Source organism: Crotalus tigris, unplaced genomic scaffold, assembly GCF_016545835.1.
Source record: "Crotalus tigris isolate CLP2741 ecotype Arizona unplaced genomic scaffold, ASM1654583v1 scf7180000020795.235405, whole genome shotgun sequence".
Taxonomy (NCBI): domain Eukaryota; kingdom Metazoa; phylum Chordata; class Lepidosauria; order Squamata; family Viperidae; genus Crotalus; species Crotalus tigris.
Genome location: NW_024098185.1, coordinates 195,565 through 215,388, shown reverse-complemented (window position 1 = coordinate 215,388; position 19,824 = coordinate 195,565). Strand labels below are relative to the sequence as shown.

The 19,824-nt window shown below is 40.5% G+C and overlaps 2 protein-coding genes across 3 annotated transcripts in view; one reads left to right on the top strand and one right to left on the bottom strand.

Moving 5' to 3' along the window:
• Positions 1–3,932: 3,932 nt before the first annotated feature.
• RPL32 (ribosomal protein L32) lies at positions 3,933–9,034 on the top strand. The gene is made up of 4 exons (XM_039368457.1): positions 3,933–4,079; positions 5,493–5,593; positions 5,730–5,911; positions 8,859–9,034. The coding sequence occupies exons 2-4, from the start codon at positions 5,498–5,500 to the stop codon at positions 8,986–8,988; spliced, it is 408 nt and encodes a 135-aa protein (XP_039224391.1). The 5' UTR covers positions 3,933–4,079; positions 5,493–5,497; the 3' UTR covers positions 8,989–9,034.
• Positions 9,035–10,351: 1,317 nt separating this feature from the next.
• LOC120319520 (cullin-associated NEDD8-dissociated protein 1-like) overlaps positions 10,352–19,824 on the bottom strand; it is a 30,272-nt gene continuing 20,799 nt past the window's right edge. The window contains exons 11-17 of one of the 2 annotated variants that reach the window (XM_039368455.1): positions 17,275–18,780; positions 16,009–16,104; positions 14,746–14,915; positions 14,037–14,201; positions 13,340–13,447; positions 11,441–11,481; positions 10,352–11,362 (exon numbers count right to left, since the gene is read on the bottom strand). In XM_039368455.1, the coding sequence (XP_039224389.1) occupies positions 11,254–11,362; positions 11,441–11,481; positions 13,340–13,447; positions 14,037–14,201; positions 14,746–14,915; positions 16,009–16,104; positions 17,275–18,780 (2,195 nt within the window). In that variant the 3' untranslated portion in view covers positions 10,352–11,253. Of the gene's footprint in view, positions 11,482–13,339; positions 13,448–14,036; positions 14,202–14,745; positions 14,916–16,008; positions 16,105–17,274; positions 18,781–19,824 lie in introns of both variants that reach the window. The other variant, XM_039368454.1, reaches the window with a different exon arrangement.

Below are 19,824 nucleotides of genomic sequence, written 5' to 3'. Positions count from 1 at the left end.
AATTTTGCACTGCCAGGATCATTCCTGAACAATTCAGACATAAGATCAATATCTAACTTTAGATATTTCATTAATATCATTAGATATTTCATTTCATTAAAGAGATCAGTTGTGTTCCCTGTTAATATTGATGGTGAGCCCGTTATCACAGCACCCTTAATGAAATAAAATACAAATCTAGTCAAATTTTACAGGTGATTGTAGCTGCACACAATTTCACACTGATTAAAAGCTACTATTTGGAGAATTACAAAATTCCATTTAGGTTGTGTCTGATATTCATTGAGCCTTTATACTAGGAGACCACTAGCAAGGCTTTATTACTTCAATGGCCCCATTCTTGCTGGACAGGTAAACTTCAATAAGTCTGACTTGACTGCTACAGCCAACTTTGAAAAGATTTAATTTAATAGAAGGGCTTTTCAGCCACTCTTCTCCTATAGCTTTTTTTCTTGGAAGACAGGTAAAGTGAAATGATTGGATTTTGATTTTCTTACAGTCCAACCCTATGCAATATTAGGGTCACTTACATTAACTGTGGTATGAACAAGCTCTGGCAGTGTCTTCTGCCACAAATTCCTCCCCCCCCCCCTTACAGATGAAAAGATCTAGGCACAGCTGCTGGTGCCACTACCTACCGTAACAGCTCCCTACAATACACTGCATTGGGGTGGGGATTTGAAAGAGTACTAAACCAGTTCTCAAAACCAGCCTCAAACAGCTAATGAGGCTGAGCGAGGTGCCCAATGAAGCAGGAGAAACAGCTCAAAATCCAGCAACTTGCTTTCGACAGCTACTATAATGTTCAAAGTGCTCAACCAATTTCAAAACAAGCCTGCTAAACAGATGATCATAAGGCTAAGGGAGCTGTGTCGTAAAATGGGAGAGCTGATACAAAGGTTAAGGAGATGGGAACAGGAGTTCCCAGGCTAGAGATGACCATTGCATAAATGTATTGCCAATACCTAACTTCAAGGTTGCCAAGCATCTGTTAATAAAGAAGAACAGAAGGATAAAACCTTTGGGAAAATAGAAAAAAAATGCATTGCCGAGAGATATTGATTTCTTTGTGTGGCTTCAGTGTTGTCTGCAATAAACATCTTACCGTAATTACTGTAGTTGGGACTTGATGTGAGTCTTCTGTCAAGCCCTGCTGAAAATGTTGGTTTGAGGTGAAAATGCCGGGAGCTTGTTAAATGACTTGTCCAGTAGATTGCTTGAAGCTGCCAGGTGACAACTTCCTAATTTGGGGGGGAAGGAGCAATCAGAATAAGGGTGATGCTGACATTTCTGTAAAAAGATACTGTTATATGTTTGCAAAATCTCACAACAGGGTGTTTGGAATCAAACATAAATTTATGTAGCAAGTAGAATATTAATATCCAGACTATGATAGTATATTAATTTGAATTGAAGTTGTCAGTGGAGGCATTAAAGAGCAAAATAAAATTTGGAAAAAAGCAGAACTATAAGATGTAGCTAACGTTAGTTGTTACTTTGGCTTTTTTACACAACAGAAGCATAGACACCCTTTGAATGGAAGAACTGAATCTGCTTTCAAGGATTTCATTTAGCTATTTAACCCTATTGGACCTTCATAAATTAGTTTGCAAGTCAAACCTATGAGTGTTCATGAATTGGTCATTAGCAAGAGTCACATTTTCATACTTCAAATGGATGCATGTATATAGCTGAATTATATTACGGTTATGATATTCTACATTTTATGTTATTCAAGTTTTGGATCTGCAACTAGCACGGGAAATGCTATCTTTATTTTATATAGGCCCTAGTTTGACTAACCGGTTCATTAAATAAACTACAAATGGTTGCAGTTTATTTAATGAACCATTAGGCTTTACACTAATACAGGCACAGGCGATACATCATACTTTAAAAACACAATTATTAGATTAATATACTAAGTGAAAATGAATTAGTCTTTTGTGCAATGTGTGAGCCCAATTGTCATCAGCTTCTTAGGAATGTGGTTTGTAAATAATGTGTTTCTCTTTGCATTAGTTGAATAAGTATACACAAAATCTTTTTTCTTAATTCTTCCTCCCTGGAATAAAGTTCAGCTTCTGCTAACTATATAGATATATCCTTGTAGTTTTCTTGGTGACAATACAAAAATCTTGGTTTTCTTCCCTGTGATTTTTTTCAACTTTCCAGTGGAATTTCTGGGTTTCCTGATGATATTTCATTCAATTATTATTCAAGTCTGACGGTGCTTACCTTCTTCCAGATCAGATAGAGTCACTAAGTATTGCTATTGTGATATTCATAAGACATAACCATTAAATGGAAACCAGGTTCTTAGATTTGAATCTCAACTTTTTCAGAATTGTTTTATATCACATAGCAAAATAAGAGTTAATGAATTCTTGGTCATACTCTAAAATACTCTTACGTGTATTTTAGGCTGTGTATATTTGACGGATTTTTACGTCCCTAGTCATAAAGGTTCATGTTAAGAAGCATAACCAACTCAAGTGTCCACATGAAACTGCCTTTGCACAGCAGGTATGAAATAGAGATGTGGGGCTTTCACTCTGAAATTTACCAGCAGACTCACTCAAATTCTTCAATCTGGTGCACAGCTAGACAGAGTTAATTTGTAGATGGAGCCACACTCTTTAACTGCTATAGTTTTTTCCTTTTTCCATTAGAAACTGGAGATGTCCTTTGAAAAGTGGGGAGACAGAATGCAGAATTTAAATCATTCTTGGCTGCCGGAACCGGAAAGGCAAGCCTCTTGTGACCATTCACAAGTAATAATTTGTATTTCTTCTATGAACATTCCAATAATCTCTTGGAAGGCCTATCCACCGACCTCATCTATTGCCTTCATCCTCCTTCAAGCCTTGTTTGCTGCCAACTGTAAAGGCACTTAGCATGCAGTCTGACAAGTTTTGTCTTCTTGATATTTAATCTTAAACCAGATTTTAACTTAATATTTTTTTTTAGTTTCATAATGTGATTTCCTAAATCTTTTCTACTTTCAGCTAAAGAAGTTATTTACAAATCTCAATTGGTTGGTATCTAGGGTTACCCAATATCTGAACAGTTCATTTAGCGATGGTTCAAAGTTACAACGGCACTGAAAAATGTGAGTTATGACCGTTTTTCACAGTAACAGCCTTTGCAGCATCCCCAAGATCATGTAATCAAAATTCAGATGCTTGGGCAACTAGTTCATATTTATGATTGTTGCTGTGTCCCAGGTTATGTGATCCCCTTTTGTGACCTTCTGACAAGCAAAGTCAATGGGGAAGTCAGATTCACTTAACAAACGGTTGCTAACGGTTCACTTAACAACTTTAGCAAGAAAGGTTGTACAATGTGGCAAAACTCACTTTACAAATAACTCATTTAACAACAGAAATTTTGGGATCAGTTGTGGTCGTAAGTTCAGGACTGCCTGTATCAGGAAAAACTTTTTCTATGGTGGAATTCATATTAACATCATTGGTTTTCTTCCTGCCCCATGGATATTAACGCCCCACGGTCAGACGGTAGATACGTTTTTTCAATTAATAAATTGAATTAAAATGTAATTAATCTAAACGCAAAACTCTGTAAAAAGCATTAAGAAATTGCGAATTACAAGAGTTTGGCCGCGACGCTTTATTTGTAGACGACTTTGCGGCTCCTTGTCACACAATCCGGGGACGTCTGTTTAATCCTATATAAAGGGTTCTCAATTAGATCCACTAGAACAGCAAGTGTGGCTCCCTCTATCCTTTCTTACCTCCCCCGTCTACATTTTGCCCCTATAGGCGGAAGTGATGCATAAAGGTCCTTGTTAATGGCCCGACGACATCCCATGCCGTTATTGAGTTAAATGTGAATTTTATTTAACTAGAATTTAAACGAAGGCATTTCATTTGACCGTCCCTTAATGAGCTTGACTGGATAGGAGGCAGAGCTCTCCGATAGCTCTCCCTCCACCTCGAAAGCATCTCTACCCGACCTTCCAGGACCTTCCCCGAGCGTCCCATCAACCCTTGCGGCTTCCGCCGTCTCTCTTTCTTTTGATGTCTCCAGGTTTCCTTACTGCGGCACTTAGATAGTCGGTAAGTCGGGAATCCGTTGCCATCCTGGCAGAAGAGAAATTGCAGCAACTTTTTCTTCCTACTCGGGGCTGCTCGGAGATGGTTTCCGTCGACTCCCGCCAATCTTTTCCGAGGCGGGGATAAACGGCGGGTTTTCTTGCATGTTGTAATGGGGGGGGGGGAGTTCGGTTGCGGGGTTCGGTTTCTTCTGCTGAGATGGAAGTGCAGCAGGCAGACAAGCGCAAAAGCTGGCCGGCCCGGATCCTTCCTTGCTGAGGCGGCGATATTTTGGATCTGCTGTTTCAAGAGGCGGCAGGAGAGTTTGAGGCTGCATTGGGCTGCACGCTGGTTGGGAATTATGGAAGTTGAAGTCCACCCTTCTTAAAAGTTGCTAAGGTTGAGAAACAATACCGGAGACCATTGTTTTTTTACTTGACCTGAGTCAGTTGACAGCTACCATCCAGCACCGATCCGCCTCATTTATCCAACTGTGGGTGTTGTGGGAATGATACATACGCCTGCTCTTTAATCTGATAAAACTTCATTGACGATGACGCGTTTTTGATATTCTGGTGTTGTTTCATAGGAATAGCAATAGTTTTATGCATAGCCTTAGCTTATAAAAGCCATTTGGTCCTTTCTATGAAATACTAACTTTATAGGGTTTGGTCCTTTTATATATGCGTGAACTATGTATAAAGGTTGTTTTTCTATTCCAGCCTTTCAGTTAGCAATGAAAGAATGTAGAGGTTTGATTTGCTAATCTTCCCAATGTCTGCATACTTGGCATGATGTGAAAATGAACTACAGGGATATATGTTTTGTGCCTCACAGTTGAAAGCCTCACAATTCCCAAGAGCAAGTCCAACTTGGGTCTTTTTCAGATGAAATTTTAGAGTTGTAAGACAATTGGAAGAACAATGGCTGGGCACAGAAAGGCAACTACCATCTTACTCATCCATCATGCTGTGATGTATTTTTAGAATGGCATATGAAGATTGTCTTGGTAATTTACCTTGCAGTCTGTTCAGTACTTAGAAATAAAAAATCTCAATAACAACTGGGAAAAGTTAATATGATTTCCGACAAAGCTTCCACTTTCCAGGAGTCCATTTGTAATAGATGACCCATTGGTTTTGCTGTTAATTGCTTTAAGTAATATATAATTTATCATTTTAAAGAAAGCAGTATACTAAAGAAATATGGGGAAACGAGAGATCAGGAACTCACATTTTAAACCAATAACCTCCCAGGATCGCATCTGGAGAGTTTTTGTACTCTTCCAGCTTTGGACACAGGAGGGATATAAGTTGCAGAAAACACCCATTCCGTTTCTGGCTCTGAAACATGTTAACAAACGGAAGATACTCTGCAACATGTTTATACTTCATTTATAGCCTACAGGCCATAATTCCTTCTGTATTTTTTCTGTAGTTACAATGCCAGCTCTGAGGCCTCTCATCAAACCTAATATTGTCAAAAAGAGGACCAAGAAGTTCATCCGTCATCAATCTGATCGCTATGTCAAAATCAAGGTAGGTGTACTTTTTGTGAATGTAAATCCTCGGTTAAAATACTCTGGTTGGTGGTTTATTGTGGTTCTTCAAGACATTAAAATGACAGTCTCTGAAAACATGTTAAAGTTCTTCCATTGCTTTTGAATTCTTGTAGCGTAACTGGCGCAAGCCAAGAGGTATTGATAACAGAGTTCGCAGAAGGTTTAAGGGCCAGATCTTGATGCCCAACATTGGCTATGGGAGCAATAAGAAAACAAAACACATGCTGCCCTCAGGATTCCGGAAGTTTCTTGTTCATAATGTCAAAGAGCTGGAGGTATTAATGATGAGCAACAAGTAAGTTGGAAAAAAATGTTTTGTAATTATTCTTTACGATCCGCCATGTTGCGTTGCTATATGGTAAAATTAAGTCATTCTGAATTGAAAAAGAAATCCATTAAACCAGCCTTTTCTAGGTATCTTTTTTTGTTATTCTCTTCCTCAGAATGTTTTCTTCTTCCTGCCTAAGACGAGTCCTTTTCTGTTACTTCACCACCTTTACAAAATCCTTTAGTGTTGCTGAAAGATTATACCGTAAAAGTAGATGGCTGAGAAAAATGAAAACAATTTTTATATTGTCATTATTGAGAGAAAGTATTTAAAAGATTGGAAAAATACCAATGAGGACTACAAATCCTGGGCTGTGATTGCATTTTATTCTCATTTTTTTTTCTTCAGCCCCCATTATATAATATACAGTTGCAGGAAAAAGTATGTGAACCCCTTGGGATAACGCAGAGATTTGCATGAATTGGTCATAAAATGTGCTCTGAACGTCACCTAAGTCACAACAATAGAAAAACACAGTCTGCTGAAAATAATACACAAACATTACATGTTGCCATGGTTTAATTGAACATAACATGTAAACATTCACAGTGCAGGGAGGAAAAAGTATGTGAGCCCCTAGCCTAATGACGTCTCCAAGAGCTAATTGGAGCCAGGAGTGAGCCAATCTTGACTCCAATCAGTGTGATGATATTGGATGTGTTGCTGACAGCTGTCCTGCCCTTTAAAAACACACATCTGTTATGGGTTTACTGGTTTCAAGAAGCACTGTCTGATGTGAACCATGCCTCGTAGAAAAGAGCTCTCAGAAGACCTACGATCAAGAATTGTTGACTTGCATGAAGCTGGAAAGGGTTACAAAAGTATCTCCAAAAGCCTTGATGTTCATGTGTCCACGATAAGACAGACTGTCTACAAATGGAGAAAGTTTAGCACTGTTGCTACTCTCCCTAGGCGTGGTCGTCCTGTAAAAATGACTGCAAGAGCACAGCAGAATGCTTCTTGAGGTAAAGAAGATTCCTAGAGTGTCAGCTAAAGACCTACAGAAATCTCTGGCACATGCTAACATTTTTGTTGACACATCTACAGTAAGGAAAACATTAAACAAGACTGGAGTACATGGGAGGACACCACGGAGGAAGCCATTGCTGTCCCAAAAAAATATTGCAGCACGTTTGAAGTTTGCAAAAGAGCACCTGGATGTTCCACAGCACTACTGGCAAAATACACTGGACAGATGAAACCAAAATTGAGTTGTTTGGGAAAAACACACAACACTATGTGTGGAGAAAAAAAGGCACAGCACACCAACATCAGAACCTCATTCCCACTGTAAAACATGGCGGAGGGAGCATCATGATTTGGGGCTGCTTTGCTGCCTCAGGGCCTGGACGGATTGTTGTCATTGATGGGAAAATGAATTCCAGAGTTTATCAAGACATTTTGCAGGAAAACGTACGACCATCTGTCTGCCAACTGAAGCTCCGCAGCGGATGGGTGATGCAACAGGACAATGACCCAAAGCATACAAGTAATTCAACAAAACAATGGCTGCAACAGCACAGAATACGCCTTCTGGAGTGGCCCAGTCAGAGTCCTGACCTCAACCCGATTGAAATGTTGTGGCATGACCTTAAGAGAGCGATTCACACTAGACATCCCGAGAATATTGCTACACTGAAACAGTTTTGTGAAGAGGAGTGGTCCAAAATTACTCCAGATCGTTGTGCAGGTCTGATCTGCAACTACAGGAAACGTTTGGTTGAGGTTATTGCTGCCAAAGGAGGGTCAACCAGTTATTAAGTCCAACGGTTCACATACTTTTTCCTCCCTGCACTGTGAATGTCTACATGTTATGTTCAATTAAACTATGGCAACATGTAATGTTTGTGTATTATTATTTTCAGCAGACTGTTTTTCTATTGTTGTGACTTAGATGACGTTCAGAGCACATTTTATGACCAATTCATGGAAATCTCCGCGTTATCCCAAGGGGTTCACATACTTTTTCTTGCAACTGTATACCATATCATCTTGAACACTAATCCCAAGGCAGCGGAGGACATATTTATCCCAAACAAATCCAATGAGACATAGTATAGGATTGACTCCAGCAGTCAGTTGTGTTGTGGGCATATGACCATAATTGAGCCCAAGATGTATTTTTACGACATTTCTTGCCACAGTTAAGTGAATCACTGCAGTTGTTAAATTAGTAATTTGTTTATTAAGTGAATCTGGCTTCTCCATTGATTTTACTTGACAGAAAGTCGCAAAAGCTGATCACACAATTCTGGGACACTGCAACCATCGTAAATATGAGTCAGTTGCCAAGTGTCTTGGCTTTTGATCCCATAACCATGGGGATGCTGCAGCCATCATAAGTATGAAAAATGGTCATAAGTCACTTTTTCAGTGTTGTAACTTCGGACATTCATTAAATGATGAACTGTTGTAAGTTGAGGATTATCTGTACTGAATCTGGGCAATTGACTCGTTTTGCACATCTATTCACCCAGTAAAACTAAGGAGAAAGAAAAGCTGAAAAGTGAGCTTCCTCAGAGTTTGCAGCCATGCCTGGAGAACATAAACTATAGTGCCAAAGCTGTGCCCACTGCTGCTTCTCTCTCTCTCCCCCCCCCCCGTAACAGAGGCAGGGCAATAACGAGAGGCAGTTTTGGCCTAGTGGTTAAAGGCACCACGCTAGAAAGCCCAGAGGTTGTCATGAAAGCTAGCTGGATGGCTTTGGACCAGTTACTCACTCTGCCCAACTCATCTCACAGGGTGGTGATTGTGGGGAAAATAGGGGGAGGAAGGTGTGTTGTGTATGTTATGTTCTGCTCAGGGTAGATAGTTTTTCCGCTGTCTGGCACTTCATAAAAATCATTTTGAGGAAAACTTTCTTAGAAACATTCACTATGAGCTTGTTTTAACATCGTTTTGTGGTTGCTTTTAGGTCATTTTGCGCAGAAATTGCTCATAATGTTTCATCCAAGAATCGGAAGATAATTGTGGAGAGAGCAGCTCAGCTTGCTATCAAAGTTACCAATCCAAATGCCAGACTGCGCAGCGAAGAAAATGAATAGTTGATCTTGAACAGCTATATTTAATAAAAATATAACATTTGGAAAATGTGTGTTCTTCGCATGAATTGAATCAGATGGGGCACCCATGAAAGAAATCCTCATTTCTGAAACAAGGCAGCTCTAAAATTAGTGAGATTGCTCGTAAACATTTGCACAAATAGGATAATTTGTTTTATTGCAAAAGAATGTATTGTCAAGCATGCAGTTGGAAATCGGTGATTGCCAGATGTCAGAATGAATCTGTCAACAGAAAATTCACCCAGACTAACCACCTACATTATTCATTGAACAAGTTCCAAAAGATTGTGGGAATGCTGTAGAACATAATTGATTTCCAGATATAATGACATATTACATTTTGATTATCAAGCTAATTCAATGTGGGCTGAATTTAATTACAGTTAAATGGATGTACCACATAGCTGGCTTGAAAACTTTACTGTGAGCAGTGTAGCATTATTGAGAGAAGTGCTATAGGGTTCAGATCTGGATCCTCTGTTCAACATTGTACTTATATGGATAAAGGTTTGAAAGAAATTTTGATTCAATTTGCAAGTGACAGATTGGAGTATAGCTGAAACCCTAGAAGGCAGAAAATATAATTTAACAAGTTCTTTATACTTTAGGTCAGGGGTCCCCAACCCTGTCCATGGACCAGTACTGGTAGTGGCATGCCAGCAACTGGGCTGCACAAACAGGCAAAGCTCCATTCAGGGGATGCAGGCAGCACACAAAACCATGCCCCCTCCGGTCCGTGGAAAAACCTCCACGGAACCGGTCCCTGGGGCCCAAAATATTGGGTACCTCTGCTTTAGATAATTGGCCTGTGAATTTTAGTAAATAAATAAAATGAATATATATGGATGAAAAATTCTTAATTTAGGGAACAAAACTGAAATGCATATACAGGGTAGCGTAGAGGATACCTGGCTTGGCAATGGTACTTGTGAAGATGGCGCTATACATTAAACTGAATTACTTAAATGTCATCTACTGATTAAGATTCTGTCCTCTCAAAATAGCTTCCCTATTTTGTTTCATTAACATTTAAGCGTGCTTAAAATCCCAGATTTTAAAATTACCTTGTATAGAGTGGTAAGTTCAAATTCATACAAAGCATATAGAATGTTCCTATACCTGAAGCTATTGTGAATTGTGCCACTTAGATTTCGCTGTAACTTGTATACTTGATTCAGTTTCAGTGTTGGAAACAATTAGGCTTCATTCTGATTCTTTGGCTCCAGTATGTTAACATTTTCCTTGTCTGTATCATAACAATGAACATCTAGCGTTTTCAAAATTGTTATTTTTCGTAAACGTCCATACAAAAGTTAATTGGATAGAAAACCAATAATTAACCAAATTCCATTTATATATTTGACTTTATTTTCTTCTGGTGCATGTACAGCAAAAGGTGGACACCCTGTTTTATAAATAGAGCACTTAAGTGATTCACATATTGTGGCATATGACTCTCCCCCACCCAATGAAATGTAATCAGAAGCTGCAAGACAGCAATATGTTCCTTGCTGAGTGAAAAAAATTGAGAAGACTACAGATGTATTTCCATTTTGATACATGAATGGTGCCAATTCATTACATACTTTATACCAGATGAATATTTCTTGATAACAACATGCTAATTTTATATACTTTGAAATAATCAATGCTTTGGTATTAGCTCCTTTTAAAAAAGAATTCTAGCAAGAGGGTCCATACAAGAAAAAAATTACACAGTGGCAGACAAACCACATTCATGCAGCATAAGGCATTCAAACTTGGAAGACAGTTGAGATACTTCTGTAGTTTAATATTAATTTCAGAGGAAGAAAGCAGGGCAATAGCTATAAAATCTTGTAACGCCATGAAAAATCACTTAATTGTAATATCAGCAAACGCGAACACCAGTATTTAACTGATGTACTTGCCACATCTTATTTGTTGATTCATTTGGGGATACAGCATGACAGTCTCATCATTTCTAAGAATACATCATGGTTTTTCACTTTAATAATAATAATAGAAGGGGCGGTAAATTAACACTTGTCAATGGTGTAATTAGGTTGACTCTTGGCATGATTGCATTTCAGAACTAAGGAATAAGTGGTAACTGAAAAACAAGGTTTCTGCTTCTCATATCTGAAGTCTTAACTGGTTCCGATAGAAATAATTGTCATTTTTAAAATGACACCTGTTTAAAATAATTTCTAGCTTCTGCGCTGGAAACAGTGGATTGTAAGAAGCAGACAAAACAGTCCAAGAGTTCTAATTCAGATCCATTGATTCTGTTGTTGATAATGAAGTGGGATCCTTCTGTATGCTTTCAAAGAGGGAAGACATTTCTGGGTTGGCTCTGATTTGGGAAGAAAATTCAGCCATTACAGGGCTTTTATCTGCATCTGGGATGGTCAGTAGAGCAGCTACTGCCCTCATGGCTGAACGTTTCAATTCATCTTGCTTCTCAAATTCCTGCTTTACAGAACCAGCCTTTACCTAGGAAAAAATGATTATGATTAGAATATTTTTAAAAGATCCTTGGGCAAAATTAAAATATTACCAGTCTTAATCACATTGATACATCTGTATTGGCAAGAAAAGGAAATTTACATACCTGCCCATGTGTAGAACACTTAGGAGATGTTAAATAAGTCTAAAATGTAATAGCCACATGCATTAATCTCTGCATATTCTAGAGCAGCTGAAACCTCCAAATTCTTCAAGAATAGCCCAATGTACAGCACATTGTAGGAATCCAGTTACAGAAATCCAATAAAGGCAAGAGTGATAGCAGAGACTCCTGGTCCATAAGTAGTGCTCAAGACCAATCTACAAAGATCATTCCTAGCCATGATACCACCTGCTCTCCAGGCAGGAGCTGAGATCAAGCCCAACACTGGGAAAATGCAATCCCATCAAGAATTGTAGATGAAATGGATGTAGATTACATCCAAGGGGGCAAAAAGTCCAGAGTCACATAATCTTGTCAAGGTTGAGTCACAATCGGTTCTTCCCCATCCCTCACAGTTGCCAGGCCTGGGTAAGTACAGCTAGGGATGAAGATGTATAGCAGGGGTTGCTCTTTTATGACTCATGGACTTCAACTCCCAGAATTCCTGAGCCAGCTATGCGGGCTCAGGAATTCTGGGAGTTGAAGTCCATGAGTCATAAAAGAGCCAAGGTTGACTACCCCTGATGTATAGTATCACCACCATATTTTATCACCCAGTGCTGATAAAACTGCTAAGTGAGGTCATTTAAATTTTTTAAATAGGAATAGAGAGATAATTAAGCCTTAAGATGTCCCACATATGAGAGGTCCACGTTTGGAGTTGTTCCTTCTATATCCAACAACTACTGGAATCAGCCTTGGGGGAAGGCAAAACAAAGCCCCCCACTCCCGTGTCCCCAAAGATGGTCAACAAGGATACTGTGGTCAATGGTACTGAAACCTGCTGAGAGATCGAGGAGAGCAAGGATGGGTATACCACCTCCACTTTGAGGTCTCCAAAGAGCACCACACTCCTGATCAATACCGTCTTGGTACTTCAACCCAGCCTGAAAATGGCTTAAAAAAACTTCAAAAAGCCCTGAAGCCACACACACCTACCACTTTCTGAACAATCCTCTCTTTAAAAGGGAAGGTTGAAGACGAGGCAAAATTGTCCCCAACACTATTGGTTCAAAGTATGGCTTCTTAAGGAGGGATGGACCGACTGCTTCAAAACACATGGACCAACCCTGCTCTCAAAAAACTGTTCCTTACTACTTGAGCCAGATTACACGCCACAAACCAGCTGATCCTGATTAACCAGAGGAGGAGACATTATTTGAAAACACAGACAGCAGAGTTCACAGTTTTGAGGACTCTGTACACTTCCTCTGGACCAATCAGGTGAAATTCATCCCAGACAATCAGATAAGATAGCTTCAGTCACTTTCACAACTATAATTGGGACCAGAATTTCCATTGGTAAACAAGGCAGTTGCTAAGTACATCATGCCTGATTTTGTGACATTTTAACGGCTGTTAAGCAAATCACTGCAGTTGTTGAATGAATTGTGGGGTCATTGAGTGAATTTGGCTTCCACCATTAAATTTGATTGTCAGAAGGTGACTGAGAGGGTCATAAATGGCAATCATGTGACCACAGGATGCTGCAATGGTTGTAAGCGTGAGAAATAGTTGTAAGTGCTATAACTTTGAATGGTCATTAAATGAAGGATTGCAACTGTTACTGCACTGCCACAGTAATCCCTCCTCTCTTAGGACATGAAAAATTAGTTACCTCAGAAAAGAAAGAGAAGTAGGACATTCAAAGCATAAATACATTCAAGCTTCTCAGGACATTACCTTAGTTGAACACGTTGCTCGCAGTGGTTCAACAAGCCTCTCTAATCTTTGCAGGACAGCATTAGGGCAGAGTGTTGACAGGCGAGCCAACATAATGAAAGTCAGCATCTTCATAATGAAGAAAGGAAAAAGCTTACCTTAACATCATTTTTCTCAAGCATTAATTAAGTGATAATTTCCACCAACTCGTGGTCACTTTCATCGTAACAACTTTCAGCTTTAAAACAGACCCTTTACAACAGGGGTCCCCTACTCCTGGTTTGTGGACTGGCACCGGGCTGCGGCATGCCAGAAACCAGGCCGCGCAAATAAGTGAAGCCTCATCTGCGGGATGCAGTCAGCATGTGAAACTACACCCCCTCCAGTCCATGGAAAAACGCTCTCTCCACAGAACTGGTTCCTGGTGCCCAAAAGATTGGGGGTTGCTGCTTTACAACACTGCAACAAATTTTCCTCCTACTGGCTCTTTCTTCTAGGTTACAAGGCAGAAGAAACTAACATAGAAGTGGGTCATTTAGCTCTCATAGGACCCTTCCCCTCCCCTTCCTCTCCCCCCCCAGTTTGGGCATTGTCTTTGTGGAAGAAAAGTCTGAATTCACTGTGTGGGGATAAATTGATTCATCCAAAACAGCCCTACAATTCAATAAAATAATGAAATTAGAAGCTCCAAAATTAATTAATTTTTTTTAAATCTTACCCTGATATCATAATGATCTTTCAAGCCATCTTCCACATGATTTAAGTATTCATAGATGTCCAGTCTATCAAGGCAGCTTTCCAAAAGTGTGTACATGCATTCAAAGGCAGCTTTCCTCACATCGAGCCCATCATCTACTGTGTGTTTGAATGGCCCCATTTCTACCTAAAAGGGGAAATTCAAAGTAGCTGGAAGTTCTAAAAAAGGAAAACTTTCATATGCCAACTTTATCTGGCCCAGCCTGGAGCCACAGAATTGCTTGGTTCATTTCCAACTAAAGTTCAGCTGAATGTATTCCAATCTAAAGCTTTAAATTACAGGTTCAGTAATAATATCCATACATTTATGGGATTAGTTTACTTCCAGGTCTCAAGAACATTGGGTTAATTATATTCACACACACACACACACACACACACACACACACACACACACACACACACACACATCTATCATTCCCATTTGATCTGGTCAGGCAGCACTATCTCTTGCCATCATTCAAAACAACAACAGTAGGTTAGGAGTACTGGGGGAACCACCCAACTCAGGGATCCGCAGCTATGGCCCCTTTATGACGTACAGACATCAACTCCCAGAATTCCTGAGCCAGCATGGGAGTTGACATTCACAGGTCGTAAAGGGGCCATAGCTGCCCACACCTGACCCTACCTCAGAAGGGGTTAATGTAGAAACAGAATATGGTCCATACCTCTCTTATGAGTTCCCTTCTAATTTTGGTTTCATTGTATAGGTGGGGTAGGACAGTACTGAGCTGATCTCGGATTAAGGAAGGTTTGTTGTGAGCAGCAGAATTAAACATAGCTAAAGCAATACGACGAACATTCAAGTCAGGATCCTGAAGTGTTTTCAAGAAGTCACCTGCAGGATTATAGCATAACAAGAGTTTAAAATGCATTAAAACTAGCTCTAAATACATTCTGGGATACACATAATATTCAAAAAGCAGAAGGAGGGTAAAAAAACTTGTATTTTCAAACAAGGCAGGAGAGATCAAATGGACAGCCTATTCTGTCATTTATTCCCTAGTATCTGCATCAATATTTAAGTTGCATTAACATCTAGACCAGTGGTTCTCAACCTGTGGGTCGGGACCCCATTTGGGGTCGAATGACCATTTCATGGGGGTCGCCAAACAACGCAGTCCGCCATTTTTTTCCCCTTTTCCTTAGCTGTGCTACTCCCTTTTATTCTATTGGCTTCTGAAAGCCAATAGAATAAATTAGACTCTAGAATAAATTAGCCAATAGGCATTGTCCAGACTGTCTCTGCCCTGCTGAGCCCACCAAAAGTCCCATTCTGCAAACGGTGCTGCACCAGTTGAGTAGTCCTCGACTTACGACTGGTTGGGGGTCGTGGCATTAAAAAGGTTGAGAACCACTGATCTAGACTCAGTCGTAGGATCAGGTAGTTTAAAGATAGCAATGTAGAAACAATTCGGATGATCTATGCATATTTAACAAAATTATTCTCTATTTTAGACAGCAATTGTGTATTCAGTTCATTATGGAAATGCCATATCAATATGCTTAATGAGAATGGAATCAGTTAAAGATTTGCTTGGATTTTGTTTCTTGATTAAAAAAAAAGAATAACATCCTCCGTTATATACTGGATACCTATTTCCTGTTTTAACTGGTCAGAAGCACATCTTCTTTGGATTCAACTTCAACTTCTTTGCCTCCCACCCAATTCATTTTGACATCAGATAACATTTAGAGTTTGAACAACTTCTCAGATTCAGTCAGAAAAGGGTTGGGTGGACATAGGTGCAACAATGAAAGCAAAGCAAAGCACTTTCAGGTAAAGTTAAAGATGATGCTCTTACAGCAATTAATTCTTTGGGTCACTTCTCTTTTTCATTAATTCCACTATGTGGGTTTTTTTTTTTAATTTATCAAGGCCTACTATTCTGACTTCCAAATACAGTCTTTTTATAAAAACTCAAAATTACCTATGCATCCTTTAAGAAGGGGATCAATAGGTTGTGGGTGATCCGAGATGGTGAATTTTATTGCAGTCACCACTGTACTCCGAGCATAGGGGGAGCCTACAATGAGAAGTGGAAAAAGTTATTCATCTTAAAAGAACACAGATCATTTCTACAATCTTTTCTCCCCCTAAGATTGCTTTTCTTCATCAGATAATAATGAAGAAGCACAAACAACCCCAGCATGCACTGTGTGAAAATTATTCTGAACTCTCTTTTTATAATGCTCATCTGCTTGAAGGAGCACAATCACTCACGTGTTTAGGATGTTAGGTTGGAGGGTAGAAAGCCGGACATTCACAGGTCGTAAAGGGGCCATAACTGCCCACACCTGACCCAACCTCAGAAGGGGTTAATGTGGAAACAGAATATGGTCCATACCTCTTGTATGAGTTCCCTTCTACTTTTGGTTTCATTGTATAGGTGGGGTAGGACAGTACTGAGCTGATCTCGGATTAGAGCAGCAGAATTAAACACAGCTAAAGCAACACAACGAACATTCAAGTCAGGATCCTGACTCGAGACCCGAGTGCTGCTGCGTGGCAGGGTGAGCTCCCATCATTCGCTCAGCTCTTTGACAGAGACATGAAAGGCGTCTCCATGGGCATCCCCTGGGCAACAGTAATATCACCGGCTAATCCAGTGGTTCTCAACCTTTTTAATGCCGCGACCCCCAACCGGTCGTAAACTGAGGACTAAACCAGTTGTAAGTCGAGGACTACTCAACCGGTCGTAAGTTAAGGACTTTCCCTGCCCGGGAGCGCCGCGCATGCATGGTGCCGCTCCCTGCGCTGGCCGAGGCGTAGCTGGCAAGCGGCAGAGATGGAGCAGGCCAATCACCGGCTGGGCCACCAGCTGGCCCAGCCCAAGGGAGATAATGCACCCGCCAGAAAAGGGGAAAAAAATGGCGGACAGCCTTGCTTGGCGACCCGTGAAATGGTCGATCGACCCCAAATGGGGTCGCAACCCATAGGTTGAGAACCTCTGGACTAATCCTTTTGACCAGGAAGTGCCTTAAAACGGTACCTCAAACATGAACAGGACAGCTCTTCTCAAAGGAGCCCGGGCAGAATACAAACCATCTCTCAAAAGCAGCTTGTTAAGGATGGACACCGGAAGGTAAACATGCGCTCCAAGATTCCACAGGTCTACAACACTGATTCAAAGAGAGGAGTACAACCCTCCATTCAGCTAAGCAATTCCTCAGTACTATCCTTTCCCTTCCCTTACCTGAGAACAGTTGTTTTTTCAGCCTGGGCAGCAACTGAGAAGGGTTTACTAAAGTCAATTTCCCCAAGCATTCAGCAACAACATTGCGGGTTCCTTCCTCTGTGTATTCACAGTGCTTGAAAAGTAGGGCCCATATATCCTCCCCATAAGGTTTCAGACTCTCTGCTGGGGAAGAGCTGATGACTTCTTTCAGGGAATGAAGCAGTAAGTACTGCCGCTTAGGCTGGCCACCGATCTCCTTCAGCATAAAGGGAAGGTATTCTTTCAGGTTGCCCACACTGATGTTGCCCAAAGCGTAGGAAGCCGCTGATTTCACCTCTTCGCTGGGCGATGCAAACGCGTCCAGGATCACGGCTTTGAGTTCCTTCTGAGCACTCAGGTTGGTGGTGCGACCTATTTCTGCGAGCGAGAGGAAAGCCAACATTTTGACAGCGGTGGTAGACTTTGGATTCTTCACATCCTGAATGAACAGGTTTACTAGGCCAGGGATTTCTTTTGGACACACGGAAGAAAGGGCCACCACACATTTGGCAACAGAGTGAAAAGCCTGCTTATGCAAAGTAGTGGAGACTCCACTAGAGGTTGAGGAGTATATAGGACTAGTTAGTTGCTTCATCAGGTCAGCATAGCTCATGTTGACCACCTTGATCACAACCAGGGCTTGGAAGAAGTCTACAATGGCATTCAGGGCCCCTCCTTGCATCAAAGGCGAGTAAACAAGTTGGAAAAGCTCTGACAAAACTGTACCACTGATCTTGGACAAGGATGAGGGATAAACCTTAGCTAAAGTAGTAAGGAACACAATGGCCACCTGAGAAACGTGCATATCATTCTCGCTAATTAAATCCGGAAGCTCCATTAGAACACATTCAATCATGGCTGGCTTGAGGCTATCACTATAGTTTTTGATCAAGACATCCAGAGCTGTCAAAGTACTCAGTTTCAAGGCACGCTGATTCTTACGCAGGAAGGAAGCCAAAATGGGGAAGCCTTCTGCTAGAATGGGCCTCAAGTCTATTTTGAGTGGAGAATTTGCAATCAGAGTAAGTGCTTTGACCGTGGTCAGTCTCGTTATTTCATTTTTCAGTCTCTCGAGGAAAATCTTCAGGGTTGGCTGGAGTTCGCTGCTTAAGTAGTCCCCCAGATTGGAAACAATCTGCCCCATACAAGAGATAGCCCGCTCCTTGACCTCCTGGTCAATGTCAGCTGCTTTCAGCCTCTTCAATGTTGCAGAAAACAAGTCTGTCACATAAGGTTTGGCATCAAATGTACAAGGCACATCCAAGGGACGAATTACTTTCACAAGCTGTAGAGTCACTAGCAAAGCTTCTGAAGTTATCTTATAAAAAGGATCCCCGATGCAAATTACAACTGGTGGCAGCAGTGCTTTAACATAGGGATGGAACACTTCTCCGGAGTGGTTGCAGAGAACAACATAAAGGAAAGACAGAGTATCTATCTTCATATTGGAGGAGCTGGATTTATCCATCAAGGAGAAGACAATACCTGTACCAAGAAAACATTGGTCAGCTTGCTTTATAGTTGCACCTTATCCAACCCCATCAAAACAGATTTTTTTTTTTTACAATAGATAGTTTCCTATCTCCACACTCTGCACATCCCATGTGTCCCTCAGATCTGTTGCAGAGGATTCCCCAAACTTCTGCAGCATGGCAGGCTGTCAAAAAACCTTTGTGGTCACCTTGTTTTTTTTTTTAAAAAAAATCTAATAAATAAAAACAAGATTAGAGTACATGCATGAGGTTACACTGCAAATAGGGATATATTTCTTTGCTGGTATTACTGCTAGGCAGATACCACTGGATACAATTCACAGCATCTTCAAATTGATTATTGAGTGGTTCAGATTTATTTTAAGAAACTTTACACATGGCTGCTAGGATTCAAAAGACTTCACTGACTTCAGAAAGTGATTATTAACTATAAGATCTATTTGGAAAAGATATTATCAAATAGTTTGCGTTGTACATTTGCATATAGAGTTTACTCCTAAGTTAAGATAAAACCAGTTTGGCAGAGAACTGCTGCAGTATTTTACAATTATTTTATATCACGTACCCAGGAATAGAGAATTAAAACAAAAGAAAAACCACAAATAACCAGAAATTATACAGATTTAAAATACTAATATAATTTTTTGTTATATTTTGAGAAAATTCAGATGACAGAATAAACCCCCGATAGCCACTTCCTCATTCATTTCAACAGAGGCCAATATGAGACCATCAATTAATAACAGATGATATTTCGCAGTAAAAGTTACATATTTCAGTATTTCCCACATAAAAATAGTGAACCTCCATTAACAGAATTCTGTAGAAGAGAGTTCTCCAATTTTCCGGGTTCACAGTCCAGAGGGGAGAGCAGCTTCCAAATTACTGCGTGCGCACATGCATGCATGCAAACGGGGCCATGCCCACTTGCGCAGTACTAGCGGCAGCGTCCACGCATGTGGCATGTGCTAGTGCTGTGCGCATGCGCGAACAGTTATGACCCCCGTGGTGGCTAGCCTGTTCGTGCACGCGCTAA

What these genes read in the sequence shown, in the direction of transcription:
- RPL32 (XM_039368457.1), top strand. Translation starts at nt 5,498, where the DNA reads ATGCCAGCTCTGAGGCCTCTCATCAAACCTAATATTGTCAAAAAGAGG. An exon ending in ATCGCTATGTCAAAATCAAG is followed by an intron (nt 5,594 to 5,729) that starts GTAGGTGTACTT and finishes GAATTCTTGTAG; the next exon opens with CGTAACTGGCGCAAGCCAAG. An exon ending in GTATTAATGATGAGCAACAA is followed by an intron (nt 5,912 to 8,858) that starts GTAAGTTGGAAA and finishes GGTTGCTTTTAG; the next exon opens with GTCATTTTGCGCAGAAATTG.